This window comes from Zonotrichia albicollis, chromosome 25 (assembly GCF_047830755.1).
Source record: "Zonotrichia albicollis isolate bZonAlb1 chromosome 25, bZonAlb1.hap1, whole genome shotgun sequence".
NCBI lineage: Eukaryota > Metazoa > Chordata > Aves > Passeriformes > Passerellidae > Zonotrichia > Zonotrichia albicollis.
The window spans coordinates 5,631,876-5,653,323 of NC_133843.1; the positions used below are offsets into that span (position 1 = coordinate 5,631,876).

The 21,448-nt window shown below is 48.9% G+C and overlaps 1 protein-coding gene across 17 annotated transcripts in view; it reads left to right on the plus strand.

Moving 5' to 3' along the window:
• EIF4G3 (eukaryotic translation initiation factor 4 gamma 3) overlaps positions 1–21,448 on the plus strand; it is a 149,718-nt gene that overhangs the window by 52,485 nt on the left and 75,785 nt on the right. For 9 of the 17 annotated variants that reach the window (XM_074558360.1, XM_074558362.1, XM_074558361.1 and 6 more), the window contains 2 exons: positions 18,592–18,687; positions 19,956–20,069. In XM_074558360.1, coding sequence (XP_074414461.1) covers positions 18,592–18,687; positions 19,956–20,069 — 210 coding nt within the window. The remainder of the gene's footprint in view (positions 1–18,591; positions 18,688–19,955; positions 20,070–21,448) is intronic. The other 8 variants (XM_074558369.1, XM_074558375.1, XM_074558376.1 and 5 more) reach the window with 1 other exon arrangement.

Genomic DNA, 21,448 nt, shown 5'->3' on the forward strand with positions numbered 1-21,448 from the left:
TGTACAAGATGGTGCAGTTCTGTAATTCTAAGAAATGGGTCAGGAAAACGAGTTGCACAAATGATTTCTCATAAAAGAGATGAGACAAAGGGCTGCTTACAGAAAAGTGCAGAACAGGAGATAAATGGGAGTTAAAATAAGAATGGAGAAATAGAGTTTAGTGAGATATGTGGAATAAATTGGTCTCTTTGTGGCCTCTATTAGATAAACATTCTGCAGGGCTGACTTGAGAGTGGAGAAGCTTATCTGAAAAAGGAGGGGGCAAAAGAGGCAGGTAATGGGCTGAGAAAAAGGGAGATAAAAGATCCTGGGATGGGGAAAGGGGGATGTGTAAGGAGTGAGGTGTGAGCTCGGGGAAAGCCTGGTGTTCCCTCTGCTCTTGATGGATTCATATCCCAATAACTTGTGTGGATCAAGCAGGAAGGCCTGAGAAGGTCAGCTGTTAAGGAGGGTGGGTTTGTTCTGAGGAAGAGGAGCAGGATGAGAGGCTGAGGGTGGGTTGGGAATGGGGAGAGGTGGATCTGATCCCCTGAAACATTAACGTGCAGCTGCCCTCCTGTTGTAATCTTCGCTGCAGTGTTGTTCTTGCCTCTCTGCTGGGGCTCTTCTCCATTCTCTGCAGCTCAGTCCTTCCTGTCTTCTCAGGGGCTCCTCTTGGGCTCTCAACCCACCCCTATTTATTTCAGCTACCTTCACGAGCTACAGCTGCTGCCCAACTAAGGACCCTGCAGCTGCAGCTCGTTTGGAGTAACTCGGACCCACACAGGTCTTACAATACATAATATATTCAGGCCCCCACATTGACACACACAGGTCTTACAATACAACATATATTCAGGCCCCCACACCCTCCCAGAGCAGGAGATGCCTGGAAACATCAGGAAAGGCACATTTCACATGAATGATGCCCACTCCAGATAAAGCACAGATGATGGGGCACAAACTCAGGTTGTGTTTGGGGTGTGCAGATGCTCATCCTCCATGGCTGGCACAGCAGAGGCTGCAGTGGTGCTGGTGGGGCTGTTGTTGCCCTCCAGCTGCAGGGAGTGAAGGCTCTGGGCTGAGGGAACAGGGAGGGCACAGCAGGGCTGCAGAGCAAACCCTCAGGTGCTGCCTGGGTTTTGTCATGGATCAAAACATTCCTTCCTGGTAAACCTCATCAGCACAGGAAGCTACTCATGTGGCAGAGGAGAGGGGAAGAAGAGAACATTCTGGGCAGCCTCTTTAAATCTGCTGTAGTCAAGGGATTTCTCTTCTTCCCTTAATATTTTCCATGGGGTCAGTGCATCCATAGAGAGTGGGCTCTGTGCCAGATCTCCAGGCAGGTGGATAAAGTGAAGAGCCAAATGCAGGTGTCTGCACTTGGGAATCAAAGCTTTATAGAATAACCTGTTCCCAGGGACAGTTTTCTGTACCCCTGAACTATTAGAGATTTGGGTAAATTTATATTCTGAATATTTTTCTGTGTATTTCACTTGGACCCCTGTCAGGAGTTGAGTTTCTGTGTTTTGTTATGGTAAGAAATTCCCAAGTTAAAGGGAGATTTGGATGGAAGTTTAACCTGTCCATTCATGTGTGATTTGTCTCCCCTGGGCTTCCAGGAACAACCTGGTGCTTGTGTTAAGAAAGAGGTGAATGGAAGTTTCCTATTTCCACACCTCTTGTAGTTTGTGAATTTCCATCATGTTTTCATTCATTTGCTTTCTTTTAGAAAGCGATGAGAGAGTAATTTTTGAGTAATTTTGTCTGATTCTTGGGCACCTTCAATCCTGCTGTTTCCCTTTAGAGATGAAGGGACCCAGGCTGGCATGGGACTCAGATGAATGTGTTATTATTAATTCCTTTAACAGCAATAAAGCACAAATAACTGTATTTTACCCACCCATGCTGTGTTGATGATTGAACACTGAGCAAAGGTTGTCTTTGCCTTTGTCCAGTCATGCCTAACATAGCAAGGGGATGTTTGTGCATAAAAGATAAGGACAAGACCACTTTGTTTGAATTAGAGTCTGATTAAGGGTCATTGATTTCTCCATCAGACTCCTGAGTTAATAAATACTCATCAGAGTGAGTCTTTCCAAGGTAGGGACTGCTCCTGAGGCAGTAGTGAGTGAAAATACTGGTGAGTGTTTGAGGCTTTGGATGTCACCTGGTGCTAAATGGGGTTTGGGCAGAGATGGAATTTGCGTTGCTGTGGTGGGGCAGCTCTGAGTGCTCAGCACAGTCTGTCCTTGCTGTTCCCAGCTGGGACCTCAGCATCTCCTCAGGCTCTGGAGCTTCTTGAGGGCCTCTCACAGAACCAGGGAGTGTCCTGAGCTGGAAGGGACCCACAGGGATCAAACCCAACCCCTGGCCCTGCACAGACACCCCAACAGTCCCAGCCTGTCCTGGAGCTCTGGCAGGGCTGTGCCCATGCCCTGGGCAGCCTGGGCAGTGCCAGCACCCTCTGGGTGAGAGCCTTTGCTGATCCAACCCAAACCCCCCTGGGCCAGCCCCTGCCCTTCCCTGGGTGCTGTCCCTGCTCTCAGGCAGGGATCAGAGCTGTCCCCAGTGAGGGCTCCCCTGTGGCTCCTCCAGACCCTGCACCCTTGGCAGAAGCCATGTTCTGAAGGAGAAGGTGATTTAACAAATGCTTTGGTTCTGCCAGTGACCCCTGACTGTCCTGGCTGCTCCAGAGCTGCCTGTCCCAGCACATTAGGTGCAGTAATATCTTGAATTCTAGTAAGTTATAAAAGGAATTGCTGTCACTTGCTGGAGCTCCAGGAGGAAGTTTGTGTGTGATGAGATGACAGCATTGTGCCCAGTGGGATCAGGGAATGTATGGGGTATTTAACCTGAGAAGTCAGGTACAAGTGAAGGTTGGAGCTTTGTTTGGTTTCCTTTAGCTTTATCTAAACAGACAGAAGCAGCTGGGTCTGTGGTGCTGTGGTTGGGTGGCCCTTTCTCTTTCCCCTCCACCATTTCCATCTGAGGCAGCCAAAACAAGAGCAGGGCTCCTGCTCCACCTGCCCTGAGGCTTTCCCAAGGGACACCTCCAGCACTTTGCTGCCCTTCAGGGTTAGTTTGTGCAGCACACTGAGGAGGCCTCGGCAGCCACGTGCAGCAGTCCCACACCCCCATCTTTGCAGCATCTCTGCTTCCCAAATTCCAGGGCCTTGAAGTCATAGTGCTGAGCTCTGGCACAGGGGAGTGTGCAGCACATGCTGCTGCAGTGATGTTATGGCCAGATGTGGCCCCAAACACATAAAATTTCATATTCCTGGTGGGTTTTGCGTGTTTTTCCCTCGTTCTGACAGGGAGAGGAGGGGCACAGCCCCTCTGCCTCTGCTCCTGGCTGGAGGCTGCAGAAGAGGCTGGGTTGACACAACTGGGGAGGAAAGGAGAAGCCATTGGCAAAGGAGCAGAGCAGCTCCTCCTTGGATGTGGCTCCCGGAGCTCAGGTAGGGCCTGGATTGACAGTCAGGCCCCATCCCATGATGGATGGAGAATCCAGAGCAGGCTGAGCATTCCCAGAGCCCCTCACAGAGCTGCTGAAATACTGTGAATCTGCCCCATCCCAGTGCCTGACACTGATGGATGGGGCAGCTGTGGCAGGATGGGATAATGGGAAAGCAGAGCAATGCCAGGGCAGCTGGGCTGGGAGCAGCAGGAAGGAGCTTCCCTCTGTGCATGGGGTGAACAGAGGAGGACAGGGCTCCTGCAGAGGCAGTGTGAGAGCTCAGGGCACAGGAGAAGGCAGTTTCACCCCTCTGTGACCTGGGGGTGTTTTGGAGGATCCCAAGGAACAAGTGCAGTGGGTTCTGGCATGTGAGGGGGAATGGTTTGGAAAAGACTCTTGGCTTTCTCTGCCTCAGCTCCAGTGGGATGCTGTGGGATTCTCTTAGTGCAGGGCCACAGTTTGGAAGCATCAAGTGACCACACTTGGAACAAATTGCCAGGAATTTCCTCTCTAGTCAGGGACAGCTCCAGCTCTCATTAGGAACACGCTGTGCACTGAGTAGATTGGTGCTGCCTGCCCACGGCTGCCTCTTGGGATGGGCTGGAATGCTGGAGCTCCAGGGAGCAGGGGATCCCACAGCACTGATGGGGACCTTCCTCTGGAGCTGCTGTGGTTGTGGACATCCCTCACCTGCTCCTGAAAAGGTGGAGACACACCCAAGTGAACAGAGGGCTGAATTCTCTGCATCTTGGTGCACGGAGACCTTGACTTTTAGGTGGCTGATTGAAATCCAGAACAGATTGTACCAGCTGAAACTTGTTACCATCTGGTTCTGTGCCTGAAGTGAAGAGAGTTTTGTGGTCTCATTCTGCTCCTCAAAAATGTCACCATCGTTGAATTAGTGTTTGTAATAGCAGGGAGACATTCCTCAGTACCTTCAGGTCTGGGAATGTGTGCCAGGAAGCAAGTCTGCCTGCCATCTGTGGCATGTTTATTAGGCAATCCCCAAGCCCCTCTTTTATGATCTTGGATCCTTTCTACAAGAGCTGGAATAATCCTGTTAGAACCACGATGTTTATTCACTGCTTGCATCTTCTGCAGCCCAATTTGAGATGCTTTTAATTAAGGAATGTTTATTAAGGGATTGTAACAGAAGGAGGGATGTAATTTAATTGTAACCTCACCCAGTGGTACCCTGGGGTCAGTCAGGTGCCCTGGGACGTGGGGATTGTTACTCCTTGTTCTGTTCTTGTGTTGGAGGCAGCTGCCTGTGGAGCCTGGTTGCTACACATTGAACTCAGTGAGCAGGGACAGGACCCCAGGGAAGGGCTGGAGCTGTGTCAGGCTGGAGATCAGCAAAGGCTCTCACCCAGAGGGTGCTGGCACTGCCCAGGCTGCCCAGGGAATGGGCACAGCCCTGCCAGAGCTCCAGGACAGGCTGGGATTGTTGGGGTGTCTGCAGGGCCAGGGGTTGGGTTTGATGGGTCCCTTCCAGGTCCATGATTCCTCATTATTTGTGTCCACATGTGCTTTGCCAGAAGGAAATCACATAAAACCAGGTAATAAACTTCCTCTGCCCCTGGGGCACAAGGGGCTCCCAGTTTTATTGGCTCATTCAGATAAACTCCCTGTCCATCATTTTCTGTGCTCAGGAGCATCACTGTGGATCCCTTGATCCGAGTGGATCTCTAAGCTTTGCAGGGAGCTCTTCCCCCAGAGAATTTCCCTGTGTAGGAACCTCCTTGTTCTGTGTAAGGAGCTGTTATCACCAATTCCCTGCTGGTTAAACCCACCCAGAATCCCAGAAATTTTGTATTTGTCAGTCAGGGAGTTTATTTGTGATGTAGACAAAGAATGAAAGGTTGAACTCTCTTTGTATAAATGAAGAAGTTGGTGCTGGACCAGCTGAGGGAAAATGTTTCCTGTTTGTGCTGCTCCTGCAAGCAGCAGATTGCAGTTTCTTGGATGTGCTGTCCATTCCAGGTAATGAGAATAAGGCAAATTTAAACTCAACTCCTGATAGTGCGAATAGTAACCCTACCTAAATAACCAGATTAATATCTAATAATGGATTTTTTTCCTGACCAGTTAAGAGTTTGACTAGTCAGAAAAAAAATTTTCTTACTTCTTTCCTTGTGCTTCCTTCTGTACATCCGGGTCAGGCTCCATCCCAGCACATTTCCAGTGCATTTTGCAAATTCCAAGCTTGCAGGAATATGTGACTGCAGGTGGAGATTTGAAACTGTGAGTTATTTAATAGCTGATAAATCCAGAAGTGTAATCTCCTTTTGGCCTTTGTGTTCAAGACCTGCTGGAAGTGCAGCTGAAGCCTCTGGTTTGTAATAGGATTAGGAGGTTTTTGATTGGGTTAATAATGCTGGGAATATTTCCTCTGAGAATGTATTTCATTATTTTTGGTTCATTACTGTGCTTTTTAACTCATTAAGTTAAGTCTGGCTGGAAACATCAAACATGTCTTGTGTCTCAGTGCCTTTGGTCTTCAGGGGGCTTTTGTGTGGGGATGCTGGGCTTCATGGGGGTCTGCTAATTTGGGACAGCATCTGGGGGTGAGAGCTGCAGGAAGGGACAGTTGGGAAGGCATAATGCAGCTTCACATGCAGATTAACACCATTTATTTTAATTATTTAACCTTGGAAGCAGTTGGCTTTCATAAGGTGCAATGTAGGGGGGATGTATGAATTAGTTGTGTTATTTGTGCACTTAGGAAGGACAGGAAGAGCTTTATTTTTTTCTAGCTAGGAAAGGAAAGAAAGGAAGAGCCATCACAATTTTATCATATACATGTGCAAAGAAAAGATTACAGATACTGAGTATCTGTACAGTACAGATTACAAATACTGAGTCTAGTTGGGACTAGGTTGTTGTCACCTTGTTGTAAATCTTCCATGCCTCCTGGGTGAGTTCTGATGGGTTTCTCCTCACAGCACTGACTCCTTCTCCTTCACAGCACAGCCAACAAACTCCAGCTCTCACCCCCAGCTAACCCTGTCTTTGTGGCACAGGAGTGCTCACTGGACACAGCTGTGGTGTATTGAGGGCAGGGCTGTTCCTGATCTGCAGTGATTGATGCAGCTGCACCTCCTCAGGTGTGAGGGTGCCTTCTGCACTCTTCCATCCCATCCCTCCTCACTAGCTCTGCCTTTAGACCCACCCCCATCTGCCTCCTGGAATGCTGTTATAGAATCCCAGGAGGGTTTGAATTGGGAAGGATTTGAATCTCATCCCATCCCACCCCTGCCATGGCAGGGACACCTTCCCCTGTCCCAGGTGTTCCCAGCCCTGTCCAGCCTGGCCTTGGGCACCTCCAGGGATCCAGGGCTGCTCTGGGCACCCTGTGCCAGGGCCTGCCCACCCTGCCAGGGAAGGATTCCATTCCACCCCCCCATCCAAAGGCACTGGAAGCCTTTCCCTTGCCCTGGCACTGTGAGGAATTCCTGCTCTCAGAGGTGTTTAATCCCTCTCCAGGCGCTCTGCTTTGCCCAGTGGGGAGGGAAATGTTTTTCTGCTGCTGTTTGAGCTTTTCCTCTCTGGAGCAGCCGTGCCCTGGCTCTGAGTGCTCCTGGCCCTTCCAGCCTGGCCAGCAGGCCTTTGGAAGGGAAATCTCTCTGTGGGTGTCTTGGCCCCACGGCCCCTCCTGGCTGCTGCGCGGGCGGAAGCGCCTTTGTTTGGCCTGTCAGATTATTGGGAATCAAAAGCACTCCTGAACTTGCCAGAAACTTGCTTTGGGGTGGAATTAAACAGCATTTTTAATAGGAAATCAAACTTCTCTGTAGCTGTTTCAAAATTCTCCAGATCCCTTTCTTCAGGACTCCTCCACGTGTATTTTCTGTTCTCACAGTCATGTGCCCTGGGCTTTATTTTGGTGCTTTTCAGACTTAGCCACTTGTTGAGCCACATTTTTATTCATCATATAAGAAGACAAAACAATACGAGGCAATTTGCCATTTTCTTGCATTTAATAACTTCAATTCTGGAATTCCTTGTGTAACAGTACCTTCTGTTCCCTGCAATTTAATGGATGTTTTCTTGCATGCTCCAGAAAATACAGAGTTTTTAAACAAACACCATGTGTTCAGTGAAGCACCAGAGTCAGCACAAAAGTCAGGGCTTTACACAGCCTGTGTTTTGTGAGCACAGAGGGCATAAAAAACCCCTGCAGCCAGAGAAACCAGGGAGATGGAGCCCTGTTAGCTGTGGTGTCAGACTGGGAAACAGAGGAATAACCTCTGGAGCCATTGAAGCTGCAGCAGGGAGCCCACATTGCAGAGGTGAGGTTTGAATCCATGAGCAGCCTGCTTCTCCTGCCAGCTGAGCTCTCTGTGCTGCTTTCCATTGAACCAACAGAGGTGTTGGAGCCTTAATTCCACTCTGCAGCCTGGAAGGGATGTGCCCGTGTTCCCCACAGATCCCTCCTTGTGGTGCCATTAGAAACCCAGAATTTATTAACTTGTTTTAATTTTGTGCAAATTCAGGCACTTTATATGGAGGGTGTTTCTGGGCTTCAGTGGAATTGAGGAAAACTTTGATTTTTATCTGCTTGCTGCCCTCACACAGTGAAGGTTGGGAGACCTGGGGTCACCAGGTGCCTGCTCTGAGCTGGATCAGCTGGAGAGAGAACTCTGAGATATCTGAGGACACATTTTTGGAGTTGTTGGCTTTTGGTAGAAAATAGGAGGAAAGCTGCAAAACTGCTGATGTGGAATAGGTTTTGATGTGGAATAGGGTCTTGGCTGGTTGGGGTTGTGTTCCTGGGAACAATTACTGTCCTCAAAGTGTGTTTTGTTAAAATGGGAGGCAGTTTTATGGAGCAGGTGAGAGGCACTCTGTGAGCTCAAGGGTGTTTCTGCAGACAGTCCCAGCTCTGCTTTCAGCAGTGGGAATGTTGGAATTTCTGCCCTCAGCACACACATGCACTCCATAGTTTTGAGTACCTTTAATACAGAAAATGCCAATTTACATAATTTACATAATGGTCATTAGCAGATCACCCCAGGCTGTGAGCCAGGGCAGAGCCTCAGGAAGGAGCCACATGAAGCCATGGCAGAGTTCCCAGATGTTCTGGAATGTTTTCCTGTGACATTATCCATGGCCTCACACCTTCAGTAACAGCAGATTCCATGCTGGTGGATTTAAAAATGGCTTTGGGAGGGAGCAGCCACCAGCAGGACCCCTGTCCACCCCCATGGCTCAGAATCCCTGCTGTGGGCTTGCACTGCAGGTCCTCAGTGTGGGCTCCCAGGCTGGAGCAGTGCTGGGAAGGGGAGGAGGATCCTGTCCTTGCACAGCCAGTGCAGCTGAGGAGAAAATCACTGAAACCCAGAATGGTTTGGGCTGGAGGGACCTTAAAGGGACTCCTTTATTACAATGATATTTCAGTGATCATCACACACACTCTCAGATGCCTCTGCTTGAACACAAGTCCCCACTCACAGCCATGTGTTCAAATATGCAGTTTTAGGTACCCATCACACCAGGGATGCCACATTTTTTAAGCAGCTCATTTGCAAATGATCCAGAATTACTGAAATCAGCTCATCCTCACCAGGGCAAAGCTGCAAAACAAAAATATGCAGCAGTTCTACTCTGCTGCCTTAAAGGATGAGCTTTAAGCTCATCCAGTCCCACCCCTCCCACTGCCCCAGGTGCTCCCAGCCTGTCCAGCCTGGCCTTGGGCACTGCCAGGGATCCAGAGCTGCTGTGGGCACCTGTGCCAGGGCCTGCCCACCCTCCCAGGAACAATTCCTAATTCCCAATATCCCATCCATCCCTGCCCTCTGGCAGTGGCAGCCATTCCCTGTGTCCTGTCCCTCCATCCCTGTCCCCAGTCCCTCTCCAGCTCTCCTGGAGCCCCTTCAGGCCCTGCAAAGGCTCTGAGGTGTCCCTGGAGCCTCTCCAGGTGAGCACCCCCAGCTCTCCCAGTCTGGCTCCAGCCCTGGGGTGTCTCCATGGGCTCCTCAGGACTTTCTCCAACAGGTCAGGAATGTGCATTTTGTGTCCCTGTGGTCCCTTGTCCAGGGAACAGCAGACTGTTCCTTCACCCTCTTGCCTTGGAGACAATCCCATTATCCACATTGAAGAAGGAGAAGTGCCTGTAGCTCTGTGGGTGTTCCTGGGGCTCAGCTTCCCTGTGCCTTCCTCCTTTGCCTACTCAGATATGTGGGGTGAAAAGATGGAAAGCCATAAAAAAGATTGTTACAAATTGGGCTGTGCAGGTGATGACGCTGGTGATGTATCCTGAGACAAACTCCTGCAGAGGAGAAAGGGGAGAGAGAGCAGTAATTCCTCCTGGCCCAGGATATTTGTAGACCTTTAAAGGCTGAGCTTAATCACAGAATCCCAGACTGGGTTTGGTTGGGAGGGACCTTAAAGCTCTTCTTGTTCCACCCCCTGCCATGGGGACACCTTCCACTAAAATGTTATTATTTACCAACAAGAGGAATTCCCTGGTGGCTGGGCTTATGGAAAAAGAGGGAATAAAACTGTACTTTTCAGGAGAAGGGCAGTGAGGGTGCCAGCTACTTCTCTGCATTTTCTACTTGTCTGCAATTTGTTAAAGTCCTAAAATCAGGCAAAACACCTGGAGCTGAGTCCTGGCATTTTGAGGAAATAGCTTTAGAAAAAGCCTACATATTTAAATAAACTCAACTGAACACTCACAATTCCTGTTTATTATGTGCCTCCACCCAAATCTAAACCTCAAAACCTCCCAGTAAATCCAGTGTGCAGAGATTTGACCAAGTCCCACCCTGGTGCCATCCCAGCCCCTCCATCAGGAGCAGAGTGTTTGCACTGGAAGTGTGTTCATTCTGGTTTGTATGTGGAACTCTTCATCTGCACAATTTGTTTGGTGGCAGAGAAGAGCTCTAGTCCTTTTGCCAGTCATTTTAATGAAGTTTTGAATATTCCAGGTGTTATAAGCAGGAAAACAGCGTTTCTCTACAGGGGAGCAGCCCTGGCTTGGAGAGGCAGCAGAGTAGAATTGCTGCATAGTTTTGTTTTGCAGCTTTGCCCTGGTGAGGATGAGCTGATTTCAGTAATTCTGGATCATTTGCAAATGAGCTGCTTAAAAAATGTGGCATCCCTGGTGTGATGGGTACCTAAAACTGCATATTTGAACACATGGCTGTGAGTGGGGACTTGTGTTCAAGCAGAGGCATCTGAGAGTGTGTGATGATCACTGAAATATCATTGTAATAATGAAAGGCAAACTGGGAGCATTTAGAGGGGAATTGTCCTTGTTTAGTGGTTTAATCATTTGTTGTGCTATTTTTAAAGCTGGAATAATTCACAGCAATAGTGGGAGAATATGCTTTATGCATTATTTGAGGGGATGCTGTAGAAAAAAAGCTGTAATGAATAAATTTAATAATCCAGATTTCTCCACCATCATCTGTAATATTTGCAGATCTGTATGTTACAGATACTCTTTTTCCTGCCAGCAGCTTCCAAGCCTGTTCTGCTGAGTGCAGGACACACCAGGGAGGAAAATAAGTGAGTTTGTGGTTGCCAAGATAATGGTGACATTCAGGAGCAGGAGTGAGCAGTGCCCTGTTTGTGGTCAGATGCTGGAGCTACCTGAGATCCTGGCATCTCCAGAGCTCAGTGACATAGTGCAGAGTGGTTTATTTTGTCCCTACATGCTGATTTTAGGCCAAAAGCTGCTGTGCCCTGTGCTCAGTGATCTCTGCTGCAGCCCCTGGGAGTGTGGCAGGAACTTCCCTGGGTGCTGCTGAGCTCCCAAGGCAGCCCCTGGATGGGAGAGGAGCCTCCTGCCATTGGCCAGTGGCTGTGGGAGGAGGAGATTTGGGCTCTGCTGGGCTGCTCTGGCTCAGGCTGGTCTCTCTGTTCACACAGCTTTTCACATCACATCAAATGTGAAACCTCTCTGTAACCTTCAGTTTGCAGAGGTTCTGTGCATTTTGGCAGGAAGGGGAGCAGCTGTGGGGAAAGCTCTTCCCCTGGCACTGAGTTTGTGCTGATGCACCTTTCTCAGAATCCAGGGCATGCAGAAGCCAGAGCTTGGGGGAAATGAAGGTGCTGGGTGTGAGTGAGGAGGAGCAGCCTGAGGAGCTGCTGTTCCAGCCTGCAGGGAGTTCATTAGGGAGAAATGAAGAGCCAGGGTTTAAATTATAATCCTCTTACTTTCCCAGAGCCGAATGCCCAGAGATTTCCCTGGTTGGAGGGTTGCAGTTGTTTGGCTTGCAGTGATTGAGTTGTCACAGTGATTGGATTTGGGGCTGTGGGAGGGCAGAGCCTGCCCATCTCCACAAAGAAATGATGATTCACAATTAAAAGCCACATCCTTGCTGTCACCATCAGTCCACACTTGGGACTAAAATGAAGTTTCTGCTGCTGGGGGGGGATTTCTTCACCTGTGTCTGAGGCCAAATTCCTGCTGTCCAGGCCAGGGACCCAGGGGAAAACTCTGCAAAAACAGCCTCAAGGGCTGGGGCATCAACACAGCTGCTCTGCTTGCTCCCTTTGTGGTTTTCCTCAATGAAAGTTTTTCAGCAGCTGGAAGGAAACCAAGTCTGGTTGTTAAAAAAGGGGATAAGAGGAGATTCCCCCTCGTGAGCAATGACCTCCCCCTCCTGTATTGGCTCCAGGGGCAGCTGCCTTTGGTCTTAGGGGCTTGTGTGAGGAAGAATTTATAAATCCAGGGACAGAGCCCTTCTAAGGTACAGTATGAAGAGCACTGACTGTGCCTCTGAGTGCCCAGCTGGGGGGTTTAAATCAATATTTAGCATTTAAACAGGTCAGGGAGTGGTTTGGGAACAGACCAGTGCAGGTTTTATGCAGGAGAAATGGGGGTGGGCTGGGGTGTTGTGTTGTTTGGGGATAGAGATGGATCTCTTTAAGTTTTATCCTCTTTCCAGACAGGGAATGTTTTTGGTGCTTTATGTCTTGACATTAAATAATAAGAAGATATTTTGAAAATGTGTGTGGTGGCACTTGGGTGAGTTTTTAGCTGGGTGATCTCCATCAGCAGTGCAGGGATACGTGAGATGTAAGAGATGTGCAGGGGAGCTGGAGCTGTGGCCATGGGGCTGGGAAGTGACTGGGAATTCAGGGGTTTGGAACTGGGAATTCAGGGGTTTGGAACTGGGAATTCAGGGGTTTGGAACTGGGAATTCAGGGGTTTGGAACTGGGAATGGAGAGGTTTGGAACTGGGAATGGAGAGGTTTGGAACTGGGAATGGAGAGGTTTGGAACTGGGAATTTGAAGTTTTGGAACTGGAAATTCAGAGGTTTAGGATGGGAATTGAAGGTTTGGGACTGGGAATGGAGAGGTTTGGGACTGGGAATGGAGAGGTTTGGAACTGGGAATGTGAAGCTTTGGGGCTGGGAAGTGACTGAGAATGTGAAGGTTTGGGACTGGAAATTCAGGGGTTTGGAACTCGGAGGTGACTGGGAATTCAGGGGTTTGGAACTGGGAATTTGAAGGTTTGGAACTGGGAATTCAGAGGTTTAGGATGGGAATTTGAAGGTTTGGGACTGGGAATGTAGAGATTTGGAACTGGGAATTTGGAGGTTTGGGACTAGGAATGGAGAGGTTTGGAACTGGGAATTTGAAGGTTTGAAGCTGGGAATTCAGAGGTTTGGGACTGGGAATTCAGAGATTTAGGACTGGGAATTCAGAGGTTTGGAGCTGGGAATTCAGAGGTTTAGGACTGGGAATTCAGAGGTTTGAAACTGGGAATTGAGAGGTTTGAAGCTGGGAATTTGAAGGTTTGGGACTGGGAATGCAGAGATTTGGAACTGTGAATTTGAGGATTTGGGACTGGGAATGGAGAGGTTTAGGACTGGGAATTTGAAGGTTTGGGACTGGGAATTTGAAGGTTTGGAGCTGGGAATTCAGAGGTTTCCTGCCAAGGTCACGGCGCTGGCAGGGCCGCGCCGCTCCTGAGTCACGGTCATGTGCTGGAGCCGCGGGTCCAGTTCTCCTCCTCTCCTCGTGTGTAACCTCAGTAAATTTAGACCCAGCAGCCTTCCCTGAGCCGGGAGGGTTCGGGAATCTGCCCCAGGGATTAACCCCTTCCAGCCAAGCCAACCGCAGCTCAGCCAGGGACACTTTGCTGCCTGGGGCTGGAAGGGTTTTGTTCCCAAAAGGTTTTTCCAGAGGCAGAGCTGGGTGACTCAGCCCTTTTGAGCCTGATGTGTGTACTTTGCCTGTTTATTCCCAGGACAGGCAGTCCCAAGGGAGTCATGTTACACTGCAGGCTCAGTGTTTATTAACCAGCTCGCGCCTGAGCTAAGAATAACTCTTTTTTCAGTTGTTTTGTTGATAGTGATTATTTTTCCTTGCTTAGCACAGGCAGCAGCTCGAGGTGGAAAGAGTCCAGAGAAAGGATTTTCCCAGCAAGTTGTGGGAATACATAAACACTCAGCTATTATCACCTTCCTCCCCTGAACAGCCACAGCTGAAACATAAAATCAGGAAGGTGAGAGCTTTAAGGGAAGCAAATTGCTCAGTCTGCAAGTGGAGCAGCTCAGCAGCGCTCTGTCCTCTCCCAGCAGCTTTTTGAACTTCAGGGATTCATTCCAGCCTTTAGATGCTTCAGAACCAACATTTCTCTGCAGAGCAGTACTTGCTTCCCTGCCTTCCCCTCCGTGGGGGTTTATTTAGGGGATTTTTGGAGCATTTCCTCGCTGATCTCTTCATTCCCTCAGTCCAGCCCTGGTGCACTGTGTGGCTGCACGTGACCACATCACTTTCTGTACCCATTTAGCTGCTTGGCACAGAAAAAAGTCCTTTGGCAGAGGAAGAGATGCAATGCTTTAATCAGCTGATGTGTATGAAAGCAGCAGAGTGCTGTGATTTATTCTGTTGGATCTTTGATAGTTTATTTAGGCTCCCACAGCTGATGTGAAGTTAATACCTGCAGAAATTTATAAACCACTTTTCCCTCCCTTTTCTTCCCCCTGTTATGGTTTTAACACAAATACCAACTAAGGCACCATCCCTCTGGTTGGAAATGTGAAACAGAGACATTTCTTGTTGTGCAATAGTTGTAAAACATATTTATTTAGCTGATGTTTGTGGTCTTCAGTGGGGTTTGTGTTGCACTTGTTCCTCACTTGTGACCTCGCACTCATGGGAGCCATCTGTCCAAAAGTGCCTTGGTTGATGACACCTTCATAGCAGAAACTCTTCTCTGGCCTCTGGTTAAGCCTTTTATGGTTTTTCTTTTATTTATACCTTCATGCTAGTAGGGTTGAAGTGCTAAAGCAAGTTTAACCCTGGATTGTGTCACAGTGTCACGCTGTCATTGTGGCACTGTGTTTCCAAATACCTCTTTCATAGTTTTGCTTCTAAAACTCAGAGGATTTTTAGGCTTAGTGGTGGCTGTGCTCCCTTCTCCTGTTCTGAATGCAGCTGTTCTCACACCTCCTTTGGCTTGGGTGATTCAAAGAAAGTGGGGGTTGTTTTGGAGGTGGGTACAGACTTTGGGGCAGGATCAGACACCTGATGGAGTGATAGCAGAGCTCTGCTCTGTCACATGCACTTTAAGCCTGAAGGAAATGTTTTCATGAGCCTAAAGATGGGGAAGAATAGGAGATATTTCCTTCTCTTGTTGCTGTGGGAGCAGCAGTTTGGGATGAGGTCTCATCTCCTGTGGAGCTGGAGGCACAAGGAGCCAGCGATCAACTGGAGCATTTATTGCTATAATTTATTTATAATATTTCCCAGCACTGTCACCTGTAGTAAAAGCAAGTAACCCCTGTGGTAGGGAGAAATGACACATCTGACTCCATTGATAATCAGAAGGCTAATTAATTACTTTATTACACTATATTACACTACATTTAACTGAACTTGCTTAAGCATTTAATTTAACTTCAGTGTACAGAATTTCCTGACTGTTAGCTGATAGACACACACGTGGATTTAATTGATCAATGAATTAAAACACACTAGAATTTAATTAGGTAAATAATTAAATTCTTTTAGGTAAATAATTTTCTGCAACGTATATTATTTCTTTTAAAACACAGGGGCAGTAAATGAGATAAGAATTTGAGTTTTTTCTCTGAGGTCGAGAAAATCTTTGGGAAGTTGTGCCTTGCTTTTGTCTGTGAAGAGAAATGCAGAGAAATCCCCAGCCCTGTGTGCTCACTGCTGGCTGGTGGGAGAGATACAAGGGGGAATGGCTTTAAACTAAAAGGGAGTAGGTCTAGGTTGGATATTAGGAAGAAATGCCTTGGCACAGGTGCCCAGAGCAGCTGGGGCTGCCCCTGGATCCCTGGCAGTGCCCAAGGCCAGGTTGGATGGGTTTGGAGCAGCTGGGACATTGGAAGGTGTCCCTGCCATGGCAGGGGTGGCACTGGATGGGGATGATTGAAATCCCTCCCATCCCAAACCCTTCCATGATTCCATGATAGGAACAGCAGCATCTGGACCTGTGGAAAAAGCTTTAACCTCACATTGGGCAGAGATCCCAATGCAGAAAGTCAGCAGCAGGATGCTACAAAGGCAGGAGAACTTCTGCAGATTGTGGGTGAAAAGTTCCCCACTTTTCCTTAGCTTTGGGTTATTCATTCTGGAATGACACTGACACCACCATCTCCAGCAGAATCACTCATCAAATAAAAGGGGAAAAAAGTTGATGCTGCATTTGACATCTCAAAAAACCAAAAATTGAAGGCTTCTTTCCATTTAGTTGTTTACATTAATTAGGTTTTGGCAGTGGTGAAAAGGGAGGGAAGGGCTGGCAGGAGTGGATTGGATCAGGGAGCTCCTGGAGAGGAGGGACAGGACAGAGCATTTGAGAGGAGGGAGCTGAACAAAGCATTTCACTGCTCTTGAAGCAGAGGCTGTGCTGCTCTAATGGTTTAAACTCCTCCAGAGCAGCATTGTCCAGCTAAACACCCTGCCCAGTGTGTTTGGAACACAGTAAAGGCCCGGTGATGGATTTGGAGACTCACATTTTATCATCATTTTGACCCAAAAAGCTGTGAAAATGAGGCAGAAGCTAATAGAAGGTCCTGCCTGGTTAAGTTGTGTGGTAGGAGCAGTGTCCTCATGTGTGTGAGGAGCTGTCTAAAAAAGCAGTTCCACAGTAGGAATAGAAGGTGTTGCAGCAGCTGGGTTTGGGGATGGGGCATTTTTGGGCTGTGTTTGTTCCCCTCATCCCCTCTACCATGTTTTTGGAAGGGGTGTTTGTTGTATTTGTTGTATTTTTCCTTTTTTTTTTTTTCCTCCTTGAGACCAGGGAATTCCTGGTTGGATTGTTTCTGAGCTATATTTTCATTTACCTTGTGTTGCACTTTAATCAGCAGGTGATTAATCCAGGGATGGAAAGGCAGAAAAAAAGAGACAATGCAAACTGTGCTGGCATTTCTGGGGCATCTCCAGTGCTGGGGCAGCTCTGGGAGCCTCAGGACAGGAAGGACCTGGAGGGGCTGAGCATGTCCAGGGCTGGGAATGGAGCTGGGAAGGGGCTGGGGCACCAGGAGAGGCTGAGGGAGCTGGGCAGGGAGTGCTCCTCACTCACCTCACTGCAGCTGGGGTGAGGAGCTGCTTTTCCCATCTATTTAAACACAAAAGGAGATTTTTCCTATCAAAAGTTCAGTGGGGGCAGCTGGAATCCCCTCAGCAGTGCCAGGAGTTCTGTGGATCCTGCAGAGGTTGGGGTGGCAGGGAGGGGTTCGTGTGTGATGGTGTCAAGGGTTGGTTTTTGTTATTCTGCCAAGGTCCCTACGTGTGTTCTGCAGAGAGCACAGTGCTCCCATCAGCTCCTGAGGCTGGAATTGAGGGGATTTATTTGATATTTTACTGCTCCTGGCTTTGCTCCTTGTGGGCACAGGCCCAGGGCAGGGCCAGGCCCCTGTGCTGAGCCCTCGTGGAAAGAAGGACCTGGAGGGGCTGAGCATGTCCAGGGCTGGGAATGGAGCTGGGAAGGGGCTGGAGCCCCAGGAGAGGCTGAGGGAGCTGGGCAGGGGCTGAGCCTGGAGCAAAGGAGGCTCAGGGGGCCCTTGTGGCTCTGCACAGCTCCTGCCAGGAGGGGACAGCCCAGGGGTCGGGCTGTGCTCAGGGAACAGGGACAGGAGAGAGGGAACGGCCTCAAAGTTACATTATTGGGATATTGGGAAAATTCCTGCATGGAAGGGGTTATCCAGTCCACAGACTGCCCAGGGCAGTGGTGGAGTCCCCATCCCTGGGGGCATCTAAAAGATGTGTAGCTGTGGCTCTTGAGGACATTTAGTGGTGGCACTGCTGGGGAACAGTTGGACTTGGAGATCTCAGCGAGCTTTTCCAACATTACCAATTCCACCATCCCGTGGTTCTTGAGAGCAAAGGCTGTTGCAGGCTGGTGGCTGGTTTTTGTGCCATTACAATAATAAATGATTTTTTAAAATGATAATGTAAATTATAACGGTTTTGTTCAAAAAGAATAAAAAGGCGCTCTGAAAAGTTATTTCTAAATGTCTCATTAAAATGCGTCATCAGCAGAGCTCCAGTTTATTGTTACTTTGGGCAAATAACACTTAGGGAGAGCATCTGGTGGGATAAATTGTTACAGCCCATGGAAATGGGTGGAAGTAGGAAAAATGTGCAGAGCTGTAGCCATGGCCTGCCTCCCATCTGGGATGGTTTTGGGCTGTTCCATTGCACTGGAAATGCTTTAATGCAGCAGCAGCTTCTGTTAAACACACTCAAGGTTGTTTCTTGCTGTTTGCCTGATTTTGGAGGATTTATTGGCATTGTCTACAGGTCTGGCTGTCCTTGGAAGCTGGTTCAGGGGGGGCTTTTGGAAACAGGTGGCCATGCCTTTGGACACACAGGGTTTTGGTGACACCCATGTGTCTCCTGGGTTGTTTCCCCCTGCAGCACTTGGGGAGGTGATAAATATCACTCAGGTGATAAATAGCAGCAAACTCTGACTTTTAAAATAGTAGTAAACTCTGACTTATAATTACTACTGGAGCTGTTACTTACTAGTGGCTCTACAAGCTGCTCCCATGAGAGGCAGTGTTGATGAATTGCTCCTCCACAGAGATGGTTTCTCTCTTGCAATCTTTTCATCTTTATCTCCATGTCAGTCCCTCCTGTTGATAAGGTGTTCTGTTCCTGCTTTTTGGGATGAATCATTGGATCCACTCACTTGGCTTTTCTTGTTCCCTGGCAGGCTCCTTATCCCTCAGGACAGAATGCAGCTCCCACCACGCTGGTGTACCCTCAAGCCCCTCAAACAATGAACACTCAGCCTCAGACCCGCTCGCCGGTAAGGAGCCCACGCTGCCCCATCCTGCTCTCTCTCCTTGCTCTGTGTTTCTCTGTCTGTGTGTGTCTGTAGCACGGGGCTGGTTCTCTGCAAAGCCCATTTTACTCACCTGGAAGCACATCCTGAATGGCAAACCTTGGTTGAGTTTTTCAGACGCTATCCTGGTAGGATAATTTTCCTTCTGAGGTTCCTAAAGAAGCAATGGAGGGATTCTCATCTACCTTCAGATAACACCATTTATTTTTAGCCTAGATGCTTTCAGGTTCACTTCATTATAGAGTTCAGGTTCATTGCTAGAATCTTTCTCTTTTCTTCTTTTTTTTTCTTTTTATTTTTTTCTTTAGGGATGTGTTTTGTGCAGGGATAGACCAGAGATCAAACACAAGCAGTTCTCTGCAGCAGCGCTCGCTCTCCAGTGGCCTCTGGGCTTTGCTCCCAAATCAGTGCCACTGATCAGTTCTAACCCTGGAGGTGCTCATGTGTAATCTAGAGCTTCTGTGCACTCAGATCTTTTTGTGCTGAGCCCCTTTTTCATCCAGCTTTAGGTTTGATCATCCTTCACAATCTGTTTTTTGGGGGTGGGTGTTTATTGTGATACTGCTCTGCTGTTGTAGGACTTCAGTTCCCCACACCTGGGGATTCTCTGCTTGTAGCACAGCTCCACATGATGTTAGAGGACCCTGCTAGGGCATCAGAGGCTTTGCCCAGCTTCTGGAGGCATGGTGGCTTCCCATCAGCACATCTCAGGGCTCTGCCAGCTGGGGAGCAGCATCTGCACCTCCTGCCCCTCTGTGTCAGGACACCTTCAGGCTGCCCAGAACCCCCCTGGTGCCTTCCCAGCACTCTTCTCTCTTTAGAGTAAGGCAAACACTCCTGGAGCCTCTGAGACAGAGGAGTTTGTCCACAAAACAGATATAAATACAGATAAACCCAGGGCAAGGATCCCCAAACCTGCAGCATCACTGGGCACTTGCCCAGCTCTGGAGGTTTCCCCTCCAGGACATGCCAGGGTTTGTTCTGAGGCCCCTCAATCTCTGCTGATGCCAGGTAATGCTGACTTTGAAGTTCTTTGATGTGCCCAGCTGGGAATTTGTCCTCAGTGCCCCATTCTGATCAGTAATGCAGGACACTGCTGCTAAAGCTCTTTCCTCAGTAAGTATAATCATCTTTCTCTTTAATTGTTACAAAGCACAGCTAAGCTGGTGTGGTTAGAACTGGAGCAAAAACTTGACTGAAGAGCTGCATCTCTAAACCAGTTTTTTTGACAGCCCAGCAGAACAGTGCCAATACATTGCACAGAAAACTGGAAGAGGAGGAAGGTTTTGGAACAGAGTCCGGTTTACAGGTCCCTGGCTGGAAGAGGCTGGATAAAATACTGCATTGTAAGCAATATAACAAACTGTACTCCTTCTTGCAGGCAATTGTGCCCACGGCACTGTTTTTATTTCTTCTTCCTTTCTTTATTATATATATTTTTTTACCACATCCTTTTTTTGTTGGCTACAGAAATGCACTGGTTTTGCTTCTTTGCTGAAAGCACGAGCTGCCGTGGCAGCCTCTGCCAGGTGAGGTGGTGCCACAAGGGCCCAAAGCTGAACCACAGAGGGGTCTGACCTGGGGTAGGACAGAGACAGGGCCCCCTGGGCTGTGTCACTCAGCAGAGAGAGAATCTGCAGGAAATTTGGCCAGTAAATGTCAAATTTGGCCCCATAACTGAGGAGGTCCCAAGGAAGAATTTATCTGCACCTTGTTTGTATTGCTCTGAGCTCTCCTGTGTGCAGGTTTTGCCATGTGCTCTGCTAGTGCCCATCTCACCCCATGACTAAAAGCTGCTCCCACCCATCACATCTCATTCCACCTCCCACCCCAAAGCAAATGCAAGACTAGCCCAGGCCTGAGCTACTCCTGCATTTGGTTCTTTGCTTGATTTATTTCTTTGTAATTTAATTCTTATTTTGTTCAGTTTCTTTTTTAACCCATTTGGTGGTGAGGGGAAGGTGAGGAGGGGATGAGGAGGGCGGCTGTGCCATCCCTGGGTTCCTGCTGTGCTCTGGCACAGCTGAGTGGGCAGGCAGGGCTGAGCCAGAGGCAGAGCTTCCTCCATCCTGCTCTGCATCCAGGAGCTTTTGGGAGTGCAGAGCTGAGGATTTTGGGGATGCAGAGCTCAGGATTTTGGGGGTGCAGAGCTCAGGATTTTGGGCATGCAGAGCTCAGGCCTTTGGGGTTCAGAGCTCAGGATTTTGGGAGTGCAGAGCTCAGGCCTTTGGGGATGCAGAGCTCAGGCCTTTAGGGGTGCAGAGCTCAGGCCTTTGGGGATGCAGAGCTCAGGCTTTTGGTGAGTGCAGAGCTCAGGCCTTTGGGGTGCAGAGCTCAGGCCTTTGGGGTGCAGAGCTCAGGATTTTGGGGTTCAGAGCTCAGGATTTTGGGAGTGCAAAACTCAGGCCTTTTGGGCTGCAGAGCTCAGTTTTTCTGCTCCCCCAGCACAGCTGCCTTTGCAATCTGTGTTTGCTCCCACAGCCAGAATTGCAAAGCTCCAGCTGGGCAAGGAAAACAAAATCCGGGTCCTTCAGCACTGCTGAAAATTCCCCAGTAGCTCTTGGCCATGCCAGCCCCCATCTCAACACAAACTGTCCAATTTTAAGACTTCTGCCAAAAAATGATAGCTCCAGGAGGGGTGAGGTGTGCCAGCCCAACATCTGCAGGGAGAGAGCATTCCTGAGTCTGAGTCCATGGAGCAGGACTGCAGGGAGGGGGCCATGGG